Here is an 18,667-nt window from a genome sequence, read left to right on the forward strand (position 1 = left end):
CTCTGTACAGCTGCACGGGAACAACTCTGAAGATAAAATTAACGTCAGTGTTTTTTGGCCACCTATAAACCCATCTGCACCTGCAGATGAAAAATAAACAAGTCATTTAGTCTATCAGTGTGCACTGAATTGCCTGTGAAAAGGATTGAGAGCCTTAAAAGGCAACAAACAATCTTTGTATTACTGTCATGGGTTCCTTGGAGTTTGCTGTGGCTGATTCTTGCTCTCACTAATACTCCTGAACTCGTTGCTGAATTTCACAACTAAACCAGCTTGGGGCCTGGACTGGAGCACAAGGTCAGCCCACAAACACAGAACAGTGCCAGGCTTTCTAGCATTCGGGTTTGTTGTCTGAAAAGGCCATGTGCTTTTTCAAGCACCCTCTGCCTTCTCCCACTGCTTTCTCAAATAATTTAAGAATATTTCAAGATCACATGTCAAAAATCTGCACAGGACTGATCTAACCCCTCCATGTTCTGTGATGCTGCAGTACATTCTGAGAATGGCCCAAACCTATTCCAGGAAACTGCAAAGGAAACAAGGAGATAAGATATTTCTACTCCCTGTACACAAACAGTCCTGGTTGACCATGGCAGCACTCTGCACAGGCTGCCAGAAGCAAGGAGGCTTTCCTTGGTTTGTTGCTAATCTGTAAAATGAGTCTAAGGGATGAAACCTGATAGTCCCAAGAGGAAGAAGTGGGGTGGGATTAATTTAGTTTAATTTTAGACAGACTAAAATGAGGTGTTGAGTCTTTCCTGCTCTCTTGATTGTCAGTGGAGAGAGACAGGAACCACCAAAGCGTAATTCAGCCCACCAGTTGTAGACAGCTATTTTAGGATGGGCTGAGTTGTTCTGGAGGTGCCCGTCCTTGGTGTTTGACTAGAGAGGATGCCTAATTCATATGAAGCGCCTAAATTTTAGGTAGCTGAAGGTTAGGCAAGATGACTCCAAGCCTTGTTATCTACTGTGACCTCACATGGGAGGGATAGAGGGAGGAACATTGTATTACAGGGTGAAGTTAACCATGCAGCAGGAACCACCACAGGATTTGCATGTGCATTTCTGAGGCAGTATGGGGGCTGCTAAGGGGAATGCTGACACAGCTGGAAATAGAGCAGCACTAGCAGGCACCACCATGTGACGCTTGCTAATACTTTGTTCCCTGTCATTACGCTTCCGAAAATACACATTTGTGGCGACAGGAGGACTCCGAGGGTAGCAGTTAGGAGAGAGGCTAGCTTTATGGTTGGTTTTCTTCTGACTGGTCTAGTAGCACTTCCAGGATATTTTGTGTACCCAAAAACAATGCTTAAGGTATTCTTTTATTTGTTTTGAAAGAGGGCATCTGTAGAAGATTCCCCCTTGCCAAATTTTCTTTTTACTCACCTGAGAACCAAGGTCATGGTGAATTTTCTTTAGTCATCAGAGGATGAGGCAGGCCCTGTCTGCCCCCAACACTGGGTCAATTAGCGTGACAGTTGCTAGCATTGATGAGGGTCACTGAGGGGTGAGATGAAGTGCTTTTTGAGAAGCTGAGCATGCTTCCTTCAGCAACCCTGATGGTGCTGTCCCTGATGGTAATGTGAACAGGAAATTAGGTCCAGGAGTCAAAAAACAAACCCCAGTTCAGCATCACTAGTTACTTCATAGGCAGTCATGTTGAGCTTGATGGTGCAGAAGATGCGAGGAGTGACGACTGTAAGAGTCCTGTAGGAAGGGCCTGAGCACCTTCTCAGAGGAATGATTAGTCTAGCTTGTAGCCCTTTCTGCAAGGGGGAGAATGGGCTCAAAGTGTGGCCGTGCACATGTAGATTTTATAGCACAGGTATTTAATTAGCCCAATACTACTTGGAGCTTAGCAGATCACTTGTGACTGCAGATCTGAGTGACAGATCACTTGTACTGCACATGCACAGCATACAGCTCTCTGCAGTGTAGATAATGCACTGCCTGGAGAGACTGGGCAGCCCCAGCTGTTACCTTAGCTAGTCTTATCTGCTTAGATACTGTTATCATAGCTTCTTGGTGTAACACCCACTAGAATGGGTTCTGAACACATGATCTTTATTCTATGTGCCTTTCCTCACAGTACCCTTGTGAAGCAAGGCAGAGCTGTTCTACAGAGAAGGAACAAAAGTGTACTGAGGGCTAAATAACTCATCTAGGGACAGACAGGATGCTTGTGCCAGAACCTAGATCTCCAACTATCTTGAGCGTAATTGGAAAATCTGAGTAGATCATCCCACACCAAGAAAATTGCAGGGATAAAGAAGAGATTGGGCAAGGTTCAGTTCTTCCATATTCATTGAAAGACTTTGCACACTTAGGGACACAATGGTGTCTTCCAAACATGATCTGTAAGCTTTTGTTGATACAGTATGATTAATTTAAAAAAATGCTTTCCTTGCATATTTGCTGGGTGTGGAAGGAAGGCTGGAAAATGCAAACCCTTTAGCATGTCTTTACACAGCAGTGCTGTTACTGAGTTGTGATACTGTTATAAGCTTATGCTGATTGGGGTAATATAAGGAGAAAAAAAAAAACCTGGCAGACATTCCGTGGATGCCCAGAAGATAGTTTGACCTCTCAGCATAGCAGAATTAGTAGTAGTTTTTTGGTTTTCTATATGCAGTATCTGGGCCTACCATAAAATCCGTTAAATCAACAGACATCCTTTCACTGACTTCATAGAGGTATGAATCAGGCCCCTAGCACCAGAAAGAATAGCACAGGTGAATTCTGTAGAAGAAAAAGGGTTCTTGTTTTTAAAGGAGGGGAGGGAATAGTGAAAGATGAACAAATGGGGACATGTATCCTGGGGTAATACTGGACTTCAAGAAATAGAATACAGCATGGAGGAAAATGCCACCGCTCAGGTGACACAGCAGCAAGGATCTATATCTCTGGGATTGTTTGGGATTCTTTTTTCCTCTTTTGCCTCACTTTAATATTTACAGTTAAACTGAATGTGAATGTGCTCTCTATCAATAAAGCTGACAGAGGAAGGGATAGGCTGGGAGATGCTTTGAAACTGTGGTTCTGTCTGACTCCTATTGTTTAACTTTTAAACATTGGCCATTCATACAGTTGGTGAGGAAGAAAGAGAGACAATACTTTGAAAAAATAACCAAATTTTAAAGATGAAATTTGGAGGAAAATCATCCTCAATTAATGTTTCAAAATTAGGATATGTTTTATTGGGTCCAATGTATGCATGCAGTGGTTGTTTCATTGCTATGCACAGACTTCATTATGCTACTAACAGGCGTGCATGAGTTTCCCTAAATTGCAGCGGTAAGGTCAGGTCAGATAGGGACACATGCTAATTTCTGACTGAATCCAACTGCCAGTATATCTGTGGGTTCATATTTCAATTAAACTGAACTGTATGTTGGCTTCCACTTAAGAAAGATTATGAAAAAGGAGATGGGTTAGAATTCTATTTCTGCAGTCATTTAGTTAGAGAAACATTAAATCCTTGCTGAGGTCAGCAGGAGTTGCGTATGCTAGGCTTTTGAGAAGGAAGTGTCTGGCTTGATGACTTAGATTGAGTGCCAAAGGTTTGAAACTCTTAGAGCAGCAACACTGGAAAATAGGGTCATTGTTTAAAAAGAAAAATCCCTTAGTTCGGAAGAAATTGTTTAAATCACATGAAGGAGAAAGATTCCAAACTTGAAGTAATTTAATTTCTCGCTAATTATGAGCTATATAAAGAAAAAAAATTCTTCAGGATGTTGGCAGAGCTTCCAATGTTGGCGCTTTGCTCACTCAGTGGCGCTGGAACTAATTCGAGTGGGGAAAAGTGGTCCCTGTGCTGAATTGCAATGGCTTGTTAACAGGTGGGTATTCTCTACCAGCAGATCTGGTGGGGAGACTTGTATCAGAGTCCAGCTAGTGCCATTAGTCCTTCACCTGTGTAAAGACTAAAAGTTCACTGCTTGCCACCACAGTCTAGGAACACAGATTGTAAAGAATCTAAGTGAAAAGTTGTCATCTTAAGATGACTTAAAGCATTTTTATTTGTTTCTCTAGATGTACAGGGGCTTCCAGATAATGCCACATGTTCAGTACATCTACACAGAAGCCTCTGAGAGTCTTTGTGGAGTCAAGCTGGAGGTCAACAAGTACCAATATCTGATTACAGGTAAAGGACAGTGTACTTCTTCGTAATCAAAACCTCTTCTGTTCTATACATACACCTGCTAAGGACATGGACAGCTGTGTAGACAGCTCTGTACACAGCTTCCCAAGTGTTAAGATGGCCAACAGTATTTTGGTGTTCAGTATTCTTTAATGCTGAGAGTCATTTCACTTTCTAGATTTCCCTCTCTTTCCTAAAGTGTCTCTTACACCCAGCCATGTTGTGACAAATATGCTGTGTGACAGTCCACAGCTGTCAATTCATACCTGAGCTGGCATGTCTGTCACAGGGAACTGGTTGCTACTCAGCTGTGCCAGAAATGGAAGATCCCTTTTGGAATGAGCTGGAGAAATGCAGGCTGTTGAGATGGGGGGATGCAAGGAGATAGAGATGTGGCAGTTGCCAAGTCTTGTTTCTAGTGAAGGTGTCAATTCACTTAGTTTTGCTCTGTTATTGAGAGGAGCTTGACAGCATTACTCACCTGCATGTTGTTGCTGTTGCTTACAGCTGGCACAACACTCCTAACTTACAGAAGTGCTGTAATCTTGCTGGCCAGAGATTCCTGAACCAGTTAATAAAAAGAAAGCAGTTGCTGAGCAGTGACTGAAGCCAAACATATTGAGAGCATTAAGCAATCTCTGGAAACGAGAAAAGTGCTTGAGCTGAGAAGTGCTAACTTGTGACTATGTCTCTGTTTTCAAGGCCGTGTGTACGAAGGGAAGGTTTACACTGGCCTTTGCAATTGGTATGAGAAATGGGACCGGCTGACTCTGTCCCAGCGTAAAGGACTGAATCATCGTTATCATCTGGGCTGTGGATGCAAGGTATGTGCATCTCTAATTAGGTGGTGTTAAGACATTCAAACCCTAGAATTCTGTTTCCCTTGGCTGGTAATACCAATGATGCTGGTGAACAGCCAGGAAGAGAAATGGAGGACAACACTTTTTACAGGGAAAAAGTAAAGCTCACCTTTAGTGTTGAGACCAGAGAAGAGACAATCAAATAAAAATGCAGAGTCTATGCCTTTTTAATGCCCTGTTGGAGTTAATTGGGGTTGGGAAGGCTTTCAGAATCCACACAGAATCATTTGCAGGTGAATGAAATCAGGTACCGGAGGCTTGGCAAGATATGTCCAGCTTTTTTCCTGTGTAAACATTTTAAGTGCTTAAAACCTCACAACCTGGCACTGACACTATGATTTTTGCTCATGGCCCCAGGCCTGCAAAAACATAGACACAAGCTCAATTTTTCTGCACCTGAAAAGACCTTTTGACTCTGGAATTACCTGTGTATGTGACGCTAAGCACATGCTTACATCCTTACTGAACTGAGGCTGAATTTGGCGTTAGTAAGCAAGTTTTGAGGGAGTGGAATTTTGAATCCCTTGTCTCTGGTAAAAAGACATTTTATATGCTGCTGCTGTTCCATGTAGTCTCACCTGATTGCTTTTTACAATTTCAGATTAGGCCCTGCTACTATTTGCCCTGCTTTGCCACCTCCAAGAGTGAGTGTATTTGGACAGACATGCTCTCCAACTTCGGCCACTCAGGATACCAAGCGAAGCACTATGCCTGCATCCAGAGGGCGGATGGTTACTGCAGCTGGTATAGAGGATGGGCGCCTCCAGATAAAACAATAATCAATGCCACAGATCCCTGAGCACGCTATCCCTTCCTTATCTCCCCTCTCCCTTACTTGTGGCTGATCTTCCTTTGGACACTAACTCTTACCAGATCATGATGATGACAATGAAATTAGTGCCTGTTTTCATGCAAATTTTAGCACTTCGAACACTTAAAAAAAGAAAAGGAAAAAAAAAAAAGGAAAGAAAAGAAAAAAAGTCTGTGCTACCTTACTGAATTTGTAATCACCTTTTCCATTTTTTGATACCACTCATTTTGATCAGACGACATTTGGGAGCTTACTTTTGCACACCAGAGGGAAAAATGGGAGCGAAAAAAAAAAGAAAAAAAAAAAAAGATGGAGCCCTTGCTCTCTTACATGTATCATTAGCTGTAGCAATACAATCTCTATTTTTTTAGGAAAACAAAAATCTAAGAAGTATGCCAGTTAGGCACTGTATTCTTCTATGCGCTGGCTTCCCGTCACCCCTCCTCATGCACTAAGTGCTGAAAATACGTAGACAAATCTATCTGAAGGAAAACAGGTTTCATTAATCAGATTGGCAAATGAAGCAAACTGAAAAGAAACCCGGCCTAAACTCTGGAAAAAATGACGTCCGAAAGAAATCCTCCTCTATGGGAGAGACTGGCGATGTGATTGACTCCAGCAGTGGGAGAATTCACCTGGTGTGTCTGACCACATCGTCTGGTAAAAGCATTGTTGACTGATTGTCCTAGCTAATTCAGTCACAGTGTGAATGCAACAGCACATTTGAAGTTCTGGCTTTCCTCAGAACAAAACAGAGAGTATTTTGTATTTTTGTTGTTGTTTAAAAAACAAAAGCCCCATCCCCTGTGTTCAGGGAGGTAAATCCACCTACAGCAGAGCAGATGAAGTGCTGTGCCATCCTGTTTTGAGCAGCATTGGCCCCTGAAATTTTTGCAGCTTAGCTTCACCAGCAAAACCAGCTTGTGAACACCTTAAACTAAACAGATGCAAAAATACCAACTGTAAATCAATCACATGGAAGAGGGAAAGGGGAGACTTGCTAGAGCTCTTACTATAAAAAAATCTATTGCCAAAATAGTGTTTTGCTGAACTAAGATGTATATACACATAATGACATAAGCTATTTTTGACAGGATGTGGAATTTTTTTGGTGTTATAAACAAAAGAATGGTTTGATTGTGTTTTAAAGACAGAAATATTGACATTCCGAGTCAGTGAGTTGTTTTTAAGATATTGAAGCTCCAGTGTATCTGCAGTAGTGGCTACAGTCATTGTTTCCTCTGTACCTCCTTGCGCCACGGCTCCTCCCCTGTAGCTACACTAGCTGCATTTGTTTATATAGTGAAGGGAAGTGTGTGTGGGAGCTAGGCAAGGAAAAGTGGTCTCCTAATAAGTGCTGGCTGGGATCATAAAATTTCAGCTGCCCAGAGGATTCCTTCTGTGTCAAGTGCTGTGTTTCCCTCTAGGCACTGTTAAGCATAGCTCTGTGCATGTGCTCATACCATATCCCGCAGTGATGTGGGAGGAGGAGCCTTACTGTCTTGTGCTTTGCTGTCGACTGGAGAAGTTTTTTCGTTCTATTTTGTTTTTTATTAAGAAAACTATAATATAATTTTTCTTATCAAATAAAAGTATTTTAAGTTTTAATGATGGTGAAGAAGGGGTGCTGACAAAATGGGTGACTGAGTTTTGGATGGGGAGGGCTTGGGCAGGGAGAAGATTATGCTTAACTTCATTTTTGTATTATTATGATTATTTATCTTAAGTTTCCATATATCTTCAGTTCATTCCACTTAGAAAGCAGAGCTGCCACCAGCAGGAAAAAGTGTTGCAGTGATTCCAGCCCCGGGCAATACAGCATTTTGCAGTCAGTGACCTCAACTACTGGAGAGTTGTTTGGGGCCTCTTTGCCAAATGGAAACGAAAGGGTGTCTGACATGGGTCCTGATGCGTTTTTATGTTCCTTGTGTGCTACCAGAGCTCTGCCAGATGTACATCCCCCAAAATGCCCCATTTACTAGATGAATTGTTGCCGCAAAAAGCGCGTAGCTTCATTTTTAACATGAGCTTTAAAGGCGATTTTCAAAGAGTTGATGTGAGAGGTGCCTGGGTCTGCTGTGTATTTTTTTTTCAGCTGCTCTGAGTGGCAATGCAGCACAAAACACACTGAAAGTCTCTTGGATTTTCCTGTGATTCAGGCTTGGAACACTTTTCAGAAGTCCTCTTCCCTGTGACTACTCCTAAATTATGGGTTGGAGATGAGAGGGAGAGTAGGGTGCTTCACAGCACCCATCATAGGATCAGGTGGTGGGTCAGAATGTTGCCCCTTTTGGCAGAGTATGGGGTTGGGCTTTGGGCACAGTGGAGCAATCTCTGTTCGAGCTGTGCACGGCTGACAAAATCGCTGAAGGTCACTGAGGGCAGAGTTGGAGTTGGCCTTGGCACCCTCACTGTTTGCATTGTGTGGAGTCGGCATCGCTGGAGATGGCCCTCCTCATGCTCAAGGTGACTTCGCAAAGCTGATGTCTCTTTGAGCTGCAGCCACTTTTCACGGTTTTGGAAGGCTAAATGAAAATGCCCCTCGATGCAGTGAAGTGTTGATTTGAATTTTCATTAAACTGCAGCTCTGCATATTTTACCTGTCACTGATTCATTTAGCTAGCTGAGACATCACAGTATTGCACTCAAATTATTGTGAAAATATTTGCATTCTAATGCTATGAGGACTTGTGTCCTTACATAGGATATAATGTAGCTATGTGCTTTGTAAACAACAAAACAGCAGATGCATTACCAGAAAATGAAGCATATTCCCATTTTATATTGCAGACGGTAAAATATTTCTGAGATGCAGACAGCTAGACCGGTGGGGGTGGGGGTTTGGTAGCAAATCTTTCCCCTTGCTGTGTAAAGAAACAGTTGTTAAGGCTTCTAAAAATGTGGAGCCAAAAGGAGGGGGAAGAATCCAGTAAAAATACATTTCTTTTGGGAGGCTTCTTAATTTTGTTTCTGTGCATGCTATCAGGGACATGTATTTCTTGGGCTAAGCTTTAGCTTGTGCTTGCATCAAGAACCTGACTGAAGGCTCCCTCGAAGTGGGAGGAAGCCATTAAATGGATTGAACAGGCTCTAAATCAGACTCAAAGACTTCTTCCCTTCTATCTGCTCTCCTTTATTCTGTCTTGCTAAGTCATTTCTTCCTGCCAATAGACAAAACTCTCCCTCATTACAGCAGGCCATGCAATATGTGGCAACACCAGGCATGGAGATGCGAGGAGGCAGGTGTGAAGTTCTCCCCAAAATGTTAAGCTATGGAGCATACAATGGCATGCAGCAACACAAATACCTTCCTGTCACCTCTGACATGCTCCTCACTTCACCCCATAACCTAAGGTCAGAAGAACTGTCAATGGCACAGCTCATGTGAGCACGACCTCTGGACATGTACAGGATCAGGCCTCCCCCCCCCATGCTTTAGATATACCGACATTATTAAAAGTACTTTTTTAAAATGCATAGCTTATTTCTAGACTGTTGCTGTTTGCTTTCTTATTTATAGATATTCTTCCCTATTTGCTTGAGAGTGTTTCCCCATTTAGAAGTTAAAAAAATGTGAAAAATATATTGAAGGTTTGGGAAAAATTGGATTCGATTTTCCTTTTCCAAAATGGAGGGGGTAGAGAGCAGGAGGAGATCTGTGCATGGAGTACCTTGAATCAAGTCCTCTTGTGAGAGGCTTCCCCCTCTCCTATATGGGACAAAACTGCCATTTTAGGTCTAAATTTCCCATGTTTTGAAGAGTTACATGGCCCTTTAGCTAGGACTATTCTAAAACCTAAATATATCACCTTATCCCATTCATACTTGGCCAGAGCGAAATGCTTCCTCAGGGTGATGGGAGACATGCTGTTGTGTTTTTTACAGTAAAGACTGTTTGAAGTAAAGGCCTCCATGGGAACAAGTTTCCATTCTTTCAGATGTCTCTGAAAGTATATCTGACTTATAATGTATTTTATAGCTTAGAAGGGCAGAAGAAAATTTAGGGAACTGCAAGAATTTTTTTGTCTTTTTTAGAATAAGTGTCTTTTGGGGCTACCAGTCTTGAGAAAAATCTTAAAAATCCACTAAACATTTGCTGCTGCTTTGCCTGTACTGGCTTCTCATTCTCTCTGACACTGTCCTTCCTTCATAGAGCCATTCTGCTGTTCCTGATAGTCATGGAAACTTGGGAAGGGAACCAAACCCATGTGAAAAATCTTGTCCAGAAGGAATGTATTTGTTGCTAAATTTTCTAGCACTGTTTACAGTTTTCCTCCATGTTATTTATAAATTTTATATTCAGTGAATGTATGTTGTCTTTTAAGGTAATGTTGCATAATGTTCACTTTTTATAGTGTCCTTTTATTCTAAACAGTAAAGTGGTTTTATTTCTATCACAGACATTCTGTCTCTGCTTCACTTATATTAGTTTCTGTCCACTTCAAATGTACACAAATGGATTTGCAAGTGGATTTATTCACTTCCTTCCCTTTCTTGATACTGTTTTATTGGGCCCAAAGCAGATACTCCACCTCTGGCAATTCTTCCTCTTTGGCAAAGATCCCTCCAGCAGTCCCTCCCTCTTTTCAAGAGGTTGATCTCTCTAAGAATTGTTATTGGGGCGGTAAGCCCAGGAGAGGCAAAAAATCCCCTTTGAAGTTAAAGTATCCCACTTGTTAACTGGCCATAGGGGGTCACTACAGAGCAAGGCAGTCGTTATGGCTGTCATATAGCACCAGTAGAGCCTTAGAAGAACAGTTGCCAGATTGCTCTTATTTCCAGTAAACTGATCACTGGGGGGAGGGTAGAAAGGTACATGCCCGCGGCAAAAGGAAGGGAGATTCATCTTTTGGATCTTTCCTGCTGTGAAATGTCGGAGCCTTGTGTCCTCTGTTTATGTTTACTGTTTAAGGCTGGTTAAAAATGCCCTGTTGTCGTAAGAAGGAAGCTTCAGAGAAGGAGTTCTGAACTAAATTAAAATGCTCACAAAAATGGGCCTACTGTTAGAAATTTACTTTATCTCACTTTTACATTAGGCAAATCTCCTCTACATGGATGAAAGAATGAAACAGATTTTTAAATCTGTTCTATGTTTAATCCAAAGGTTTAGAAAGTAAGCTTTGGAAAGTTTTGGACATAGAAGGATGAGGATCTCTTATGTGAGAACTTCATTGCTCAAAGTGTATCACATTGCAAAGAGGTAAAACCATAACACTAGTTATAAACACTTCCAGGGGGGCAGCCATCAAAGGACCACAGCATATTTTACAAGTGCTAACTGGTACAGCTTGAAAATGCCTCCAGGAAAGGGAAGAAAAGAGTGGGGAAGGGGGATCGTTATATTCCTATCTGACACATGGAGAAGCTGGTGCACAGTGGGCAAGCAACTTTCACAGGTACTTGGTGGAGTGATGACTGCAACGGAGCTTGCTTGGCCTAAGCACTTGCCCTCTCAGCCTCTCGCAGCCCAGGATACTGTGAAAATGCATCTAGAAAAGATCTTGAGAAGTTAACGTAGATTCATTCCGTGAGGCAGACCCCCCACCTGGAAAGGTCTGGCCTGAATTTGCCCAAGTGGTTTGTTGCTTGTGTAAATGTTTGGAAAGTGACTGATTTAAACCAGATTACTCAAGCTTGCTTATCAACACTAGTGTTTGTGTTCACATGAGATTATCTACAGTTTAAAGAGGTTCCTGTATTATTTTGGAAGTAAGCAATAGCATCTGCAAATAAGCGATAGCATCTCCAAGTAGGTGATCAGTTACAAAGATGACAAATACGTGAAATTAAATCAGTGCTCTGCTAAACGGAACTACTGTGCTGGTAATATGCATTTACATGCTGAGGAATCAAGAATCAGATTTCCAGACAAGAAAATAATGCTAAAAGTGTTAGCTAGCATATTTGCAATGAATTCCAAAAATACCATTCCTGAAGTGATGGTCACCAAAGTCACACTGTCCTGAAGCATTACATATGTCACAAAACCTTCTTTATAAATCAGCGGGAATTAAATGCAACAGAATCTATTAACTAATTTGCCTTAAAAGTCTGCAACAAACTGTCACATGGTGTTTAAGGACCATCCATTTCTTTATGTCTTAAATGATAATATAACTCTTACCACTGCATTACTTGAGTGCTTCACAGCACTCATGACCGTACTTACCTCCATGATGTGGCTGTGAAGTATGGAAGCGCTGTTGTCCACACAGCACAGGTAGAGAACAGAGTATTGGAACAGAGAGATGAAGGACGGGCATTTCAAGGTATTCAGGTACCTAGCGAGCACCGGTGGGATTTTTCACAAGAAAAATCTAAATGAGGCTTCCTTTTGAATTTTGAAGATCCCACTAGGTGCCTATATCCACCATCAGGTACCTACACCCTATTATGCATTGTGGTTGGCCCACAGTGTTGCAACAAATGTGTGAGAAAAGAGGGGTTTGAATGTTTTTGAGCCCTAGTTTGACATCTCAACAACCCTAATCTTCAGGCTGCCAATGCTGCTTGAGTTCACAATCAAGTGTGGGAAACAAGCTCAGACAGCCAATGGCTCACACGGGGGGTCATGGTTCACGCGGGGTCACATCGAAGCCTCAGCCAGGTAAGAAGAGCCACTAATTCATGGATGGAAGTTGGGAGCAAAAATTCATGAAGGACTACCCACCCTTTTAACCCAGGGAAAACAAGAGACGAACAGTTTTAAACAAAGCCACTCACTTTGCCGTGTTCTCCAGGACTAAAGGCACCTACGCAGATCTCTTTGGAAGGTGCCTTAAGAGTTTGGTACAGTGCCCAGTAGCCACACAGGGCACTGAGTGTTTAGTTGTTGACAGGAAGACTAGACCCCAGAGCCACTGTGCAAAGGAAACATTACAAGCTGAAATAACCTCTTTTTCAAGAACTCCAATTTGCTTTGAGTACCTAGTCAGGCTGATAAATGTTTCACGGATGGCAGACCAAGCAAACTGTCACTGTGGAACAAACATCTCTTATGGCCCATGTCCCAAATTGTCAACATATTTTCAACAATTCCAGGAGGCGAAAAAATCCACTTTATCTGAATAAAGTGATTCCTTACTCTAAGGGATGAGCTTTTGTTGATTAGATTTTACAATGGATTTTTGTTTTGGTGTTGAGCCTGTTCTAATTTTTCACTTCTTCAGGGTCCTTACGTGACCTGGGGGAGGGCTGGGCAAGAAGAGAAAGAGTTTCCCGAGCACTGCTTTTTGCATATTGCTTTTAGCTAGTAATTCTCTGGAAGTAAAACTGAGACTCTTCCCAGCATTCCCACTGCCATCTCTTGTGCCCAACTCACATTCGTTGCTTCTCCCCCATCCACCCTGTAGTTAGAAGAAAGCAAAGGTACTCACCATCTGCTTATGGCTTGGGAAGAACGTTTGCTCCACGAGGGGGAACTTCTCAGGACCCAACGAGTTGAAGATTTTAATGAGCTGAGAGAACTTGGGGTGAGGGGGGGGGAACAGAAAAACAGACACAGTGGATGTCAGTGGTGTAATGTGTAGCAGGTAAGTGCTTGCAAAATGTTCTGATACTGGTGAAGGAGGTGAGAGAAACATGTTGATATGCCTTTCCCACCTTGCTTTCTTGACCTGAGAGCAGCAAGAAAATATGAAGTTGCTGTATTTACCCAGGGCCAAGCCAGCCTGTACACAAACCTTGGACTAAGAGAGCAGAGAAGGGTTTCAAGAGCCAGAAGGGGATCAGTTTGGGTTTAGTTACAGATCTGCTATGAACAAGCTTTGTGGCTGGCTGGGGAGGGGGTGGGTGGGTGCTCTTCTTGGTAGAGGAGAGGGCTCAGAGGAGTGACCAGGCAGGAAATCAGTGCCACCACTCCTGAGCAGAGACAAAATAAATCAAAGATCTCCCTTGGATCTCTGCCCCACAGCCAAATCAAAGCAAGGTATATTTACTCATCGTGCTGAAGAGAAGGAGTATTGCTAAGGGACAGAGATGGCTAGAGGGAATTGCCCGTGCTACCTGGTTTGAGTGTTAGATGAAGGAAGCATAGACCCACCGGCAATCATAACTGACATCTATTATGAACCAAGGGTCTCCCGACAGCCCCCCATGCATGGCAGCAGAAAGGGGAGATCATCTGCTACCCCTGTTCCCTCTACCGGTGAGGTCTGAGGGAAGCACCAATCTGTGAGGATGGTGTCTAGAGAAAGCAGTATGTAATGTCAACGGGGAATGCAACAGTGCTGGTATTTCACGTACAAGGGTGAACATTTGCCATCATCCCAGCCTGTCAGCATGAACTTCACCATTATCACCACTCTCATCACTATTATAAACTGTTTATCATTCGGGGTTGTGCCCAGCCAGACACAAAGCTCCCCATGGTAGGACTGAGTTTTGATTTCTGTTCAAATTCCTGCTCCGCTTCGGCCATCTGTGAAGCAAGCAGACACAGACTGTACATTGTCTGCAGCCTCCCTATTCAATCTGTCATTGATCAGCTGGAAAAAAACCCCAAAACTATAAGAGAGAAACTTAATAACCATGACGGAAAATGTTGCCGGGGCAGGGTTGGTATACCAAAGAGAGTAAGAGGTGATATATATATATATGCCAGAAACTTTCTAGATCTCGGGAGCAACTTAGATTCTTTACAATCACACCTCTAGCCATTCTGCTTTATCTCTGAAGAGGTACAGCCCTGTTACCATGGAAAATGCTGAACTGGCAGCGCTGTTGGTGAAGTGGTTAGACTGGCAGCCTTGCAGAAGGGGGAGTTAAGCTGGATAAGGTAGCTAGATTATTTTCATGGACTTTAAGAGAATAAAACAATTGGGGATTGCTCCGCAGATAAGAATCTTGTTTGCTGCTGAGCTGGTAGATGTGACTGAATTCCCCATTGATGTCCTATTTCCAAAGTAATTTAGAAACTGAATCTAGTTTCCAAGCCCCCTGGAATTTGGTAAAATCAAGTTAAATTAACAAAGGCCTCCATTCTGAGCCAAGTCTCACTGTAAGTCCTTTACAAAAGTTCCTTCAAGTTCCCCATCAAAGCTAGGGATGCATTCATCTTGAAGATCTTTGTGTCACCTGTGTGACAGGTGGTAACACACAGGGAGGTAACACACAGATTAAGGGAAGGAGACAGACATCTAGGGAACAAGGGAAGAGAAAGAAAGCCCTCTTTCTTCCCAATAGCATCAACTGCCTAATCTTACATGTTCTGAGCACTCCTGAGCAACGGCTGAAGCCAGTAAATGTACCAAATCGTAACCCCAAAGTTCCACTGCAGATAAAGAGAGCGCTACTGAGAATGTTTTCTGCTGAGTAGCTACGTTAGGGCTCCTGTCCTGGTTACTGGGTTAGTCTAAGCAAAAGCATTTCTGTATAAGAAGCTGAAACTTCACTTGGTGGTGGAGAAGAAATACCCCTTTGGGAGTTAAAGGGTGGTATGGGTGTAAAAAAATGCAGCCAGTGTGTAAAAAAATTAGGCTGCAAGGTGTGTGCCAGTCCCAGGCCACATGCTGAAGGAGCAGCTGCCAGCAGATTTGCAGATAAATGCAAAGAATTCTTTTGGCGTTTAAGCAAACCCAGAAAACATCAAGAGGCGGTATATCCCATCACTAACACCACCACGCCCTCACATGCATCAGCAGATAAGAGAAAAACTCCCCGTGTAGAATAATTATCATTGGCAAGGAGAGTATTGATGTTGGGGAAGGAGGACAGCTTGCTTCTCTTAACTACTTGCACTAGCCCTGCACATCCTAGAGAAGAAAAATAAAGCCCTGTTTTGACTAGCAAAGTGAGCAAACAGGGCTTAAAAGTTAAACAGAATGAGACAGAGACAGGGAGAGGAGGAAAAACACGCTGGCTGAGAGCAGCACATGCCCCTCACTGTGCGCAGCCCTGGCGAAACATGGACGCTGTGACATTGAGGCGACATACGTTTATCCTAGGAAAACAGCTCAAACAAAATAACTGGAACAACTGTGCAGCTGACAGACAGCGTCCTGACTTGTTCCTTGGGCTTCCTTTTGAAGCATACAGCTCTTGGCTGTTGCTGAAATAACAAGCGTTTCAGATGGACAGATGAGAGACTCAGCCATCTGGGAGCCTCCTCAATGGGCCAAGCCTGCAAAAAGGTCTGACTTTGGTATTGACCCTTATGGGACAACTACCTCCTTTTTTCCCTTTTTTTGGCAATTGTTAAGGACAGGATATTGGCAAAGAGACACCCATGTTCAATGGTCCAGCAGCCTCTTAGATACCTGATAGCAGAACTCAAGTAGCACCCCCCAGTGCATTTTAGATGGGTAGAAGGAATGTTACTGTCAGCAGCTCAGCTAGATGTAACTGCCCCTTCCACATTTTGGTATCAGTTCTTACTTTCTGTGGTTCCACTGGTTTTAGTGAGATTGCATCCAGACCAGAAAGCAAGACACAGGGCAAGGCAATGTGGCACAGTCTGGGTTTTAAGTGAGATGCCTTGCCTGGCTGGTTGGACATCAGAGTTACTGGCAGGGAGTCTTCACAGAGGAATAAAAAGATCCATTCAGAGGATCTCAAGCCCTTTTGCATATTTTTGAAGTGTCTAGGTCATCAGGGAGCCTATATCCCTTGACAGTCAATAACAGTTTGGCTGGGAGTCTCTTGGTCACTGCAGATGACTGTCTTCAAGACTTTGTATTTCCTGCAGTCTTACAGATGCAAAAGTTGCCTTACAATTATGGGCATTACTGCATGTAATATGAGTACTACTCTGAGCATTGTTCCCACTGTACTTCATATTGTAACTTTTATAACACAAAAATTATTATTAATGGTTGAAGCATTGTGTTTACGGTGCTTGTAGCATTATTTCTCAATAATTCTGGGATAATCTTAAAACTTAGGTTTCTTAGATGTTTCTGTGTGACATCCCCCTAAATATGTCTGTTTCTATTTTAGAAACACCTATTTCAAACTGTGCCTGTGTTTAATGCAAATTTTAACCTTTGAAGAAATTTGTGTATTGCAGTACTAGAAACCTGGCAAATGTCATTAAAAAAATGGGGCTGCATGTTTGAGTAAACCCAAGCCCAAACTCAGCTGATTGTAATTAGAGTTGCTGAGAAAAAAACATCGTTGCAAATTGCCAAGGAAAAACAGTCTCACTTCCATCCCCCTCCACAAAATCATAAACATTTCTATGAAATGGAGCCATTTTTGGAAAAAATAAAAAGGGAGAGTGAAAAGCATATTTCCCAGGGGTATTTAATTTTATTTCTTCATGTATCTCAACTGTTTTCTAGGTCCAAAAAGTTTCCAGTAATCTTTGTTAAGCAGATCCCTTATTTCAAGATGCCTGTTTTGCAATCAGAGTGGAACATGCACCGAAGTGGTCTGTCCCTATCTCTCATTTCCCAGCCATCACAAAATCAAATTTTTCTGATTCCACTGCCAGTGAAGCTTTCTGCCCTCAAATGCCCCACTGCAATCTCTACCTGAGCTTCAACCTGATAAAATTTCAGTGGTGCCAAATACCAGCTCAGATCCCATCTAAGCTCTTAGATTACTTCATGCATTACAATCATTGGTTTGGGGGGTCATGTGTGTGTGGGGGAAGTGGGGAAAGGAGAAAACTGCAAACCTGTTTCAAGTGTTTACAAGTGGTTTCCTTGACTCCTCTGGGAAGGTTGTCTGAGCCAGCTGTATTCCCTGTGAGGAAAGCATGGCACAACCGGACCCAGAATAGCTAGAGCCAAGTTACTGGCAGAGCCAATTTCTCCCACACTGCCTTGCCAACCCTGCTTTTTCTTTTTCTTTTTTTTTTGCAATGTGCTGAATTTGTTTGTTTTCTTTCATTTTAGATTCCTAAAAATAATAGGAAAAATAGGCCTGTCACATCTTCAGGCCCCTGAACACCATCAGAAATGTAATTACAAGGCATGAGTTGAAAAATGTCAGCTAAACCCTGACTGACTCAGCCCCAGAATCAGATGGAATAGACCACATGACTCTCTTCCTCCGCAAAAGCCAGTGTAAATGCGGAGGCTTTTTGTCTAGTCAGCAGGGTCAATATGCTTGTGTGTGTAGGACCAACTGCAGGAAACAATGCAAAGGTGTTGTACTGAGCCTGGTATTGATCCCTCTCTTCCCCCCCTTTCCGTTCCCAGCAACCCTTGTCATTCAAATGCGGACTGAGGCCAAATGTGCATCATCTACCTATACAGTGATGGAAAAGTGAGATTTTTCTCACTACTCTCATTACTGCACTGCAACATTTTTGGAAAAGACAAGACTTGGCTTTTGGTCTCAACAAAACCCCCAAATGTCACAAAGGGGGTGGAAACTTAGAAGACTATGTTTATTACACTGGTACCTTTTTGGTAAGAAATGAGTTAAATCCAACACTGCACCATCATGGAAATAAAAGTCTGAGTCATTACAGACCTCAGCTGGATTTGAACTACCAGTCAACACACTGAAGTCTAATAGGATATTTATTCCAAGGAAAAAACAACAACAAAAAAAGGCTTAATTAGGTAATGGGGAAGATAGTTACCACTTGCTATAAACATTCCATCTCACCCCAGGCTAAATTTGTGCAATGAGTAAGGGGAATTCCTAAAAAAGTATCTAAAAGTTTTCCATGGGGGGCATATTGGAAAGTCCCATCTCCTTGTCACATCCATATAGCTCGTAGTTTCTGTGCTTCGGACCTAGAACATTGCAGGGAAATTTCCATTCTGGGGGCATCAGTGATCATAGAGGGCACTTTGGGATGAAATTGCTTGGAAGACCCACATGTGGACTCCAAAATGGTATCAGCATCTGACTTCTTCCAGCAGCTGCTACGATGGCCAGCCTTGCTTCTGTGGCTCA

The 18,667-nt window shown here is 42.7% G+C and overlaps 2 protein-coding genes across 3 annotated transcripts in view; one reads left to right on the forward strand and one right to left on the reverse strand.

Moving 5' to 3' along the window:
- Positions 1–10,217, forward strand: part of TIMP3 (TIMP metallopeptidase inhibitor 3) — a 12,681-nt gene extending 2,464 nt beyond the window's left edge. The window contains exons 2-4 of the mRNA XM_009332979.1: positions 4,036–4,147; positions 4,847–4,968; positions 5,606–10,217. Of these exons, the coding sequence (XP_009331254.1) occupies positions 4,036–4,147; positions 4,847–4,968; positions 5,606–5,803 (432 nt within the window). The 3' untranslated portion in view covers positions 5,804–10,217. The remainder of the gene's footprint in view (positions 1–4,035; positions 4,148–4,846; positions 4,969–5,605) is intronic.
- The window catches only part of SYN3 (synapsin III), a 186,327-nt gene that overhangs the window by 127,146 nt on the left and 40,514 nt on the right, over positions 1–18,667 (reverse strand). For both annotated transcript variants that reach the window (XM_009332980.1, XM_009332981.1), the window contains one exon: positions 13,192–13,281. In XM_009332980.1, the coding sequence (XP_009331255.1) occupies positions 13,192–13,281 (90 nt within the window). The remainder of the gene's footprint in view (positions 1–13,191; positions 13,282–18,667) is intronic.

The sequence above is a fragment of the Pygoscelis adeliae genome, unplaced genomic scaffold (assembly GCF_000699105.1).
Source record: "Pygoscelis adeliae isolate BGI_AS28 unplaced genomic scaffold, ASM69910v1 Scaffold38, whole genome shotgun sequence".
NCBI lineage: Eukaryota > Metazoa > Chordata > Aves > Sphenisciformes > Spheniscidae > Pygoscelis > Pygoscelis adeliae.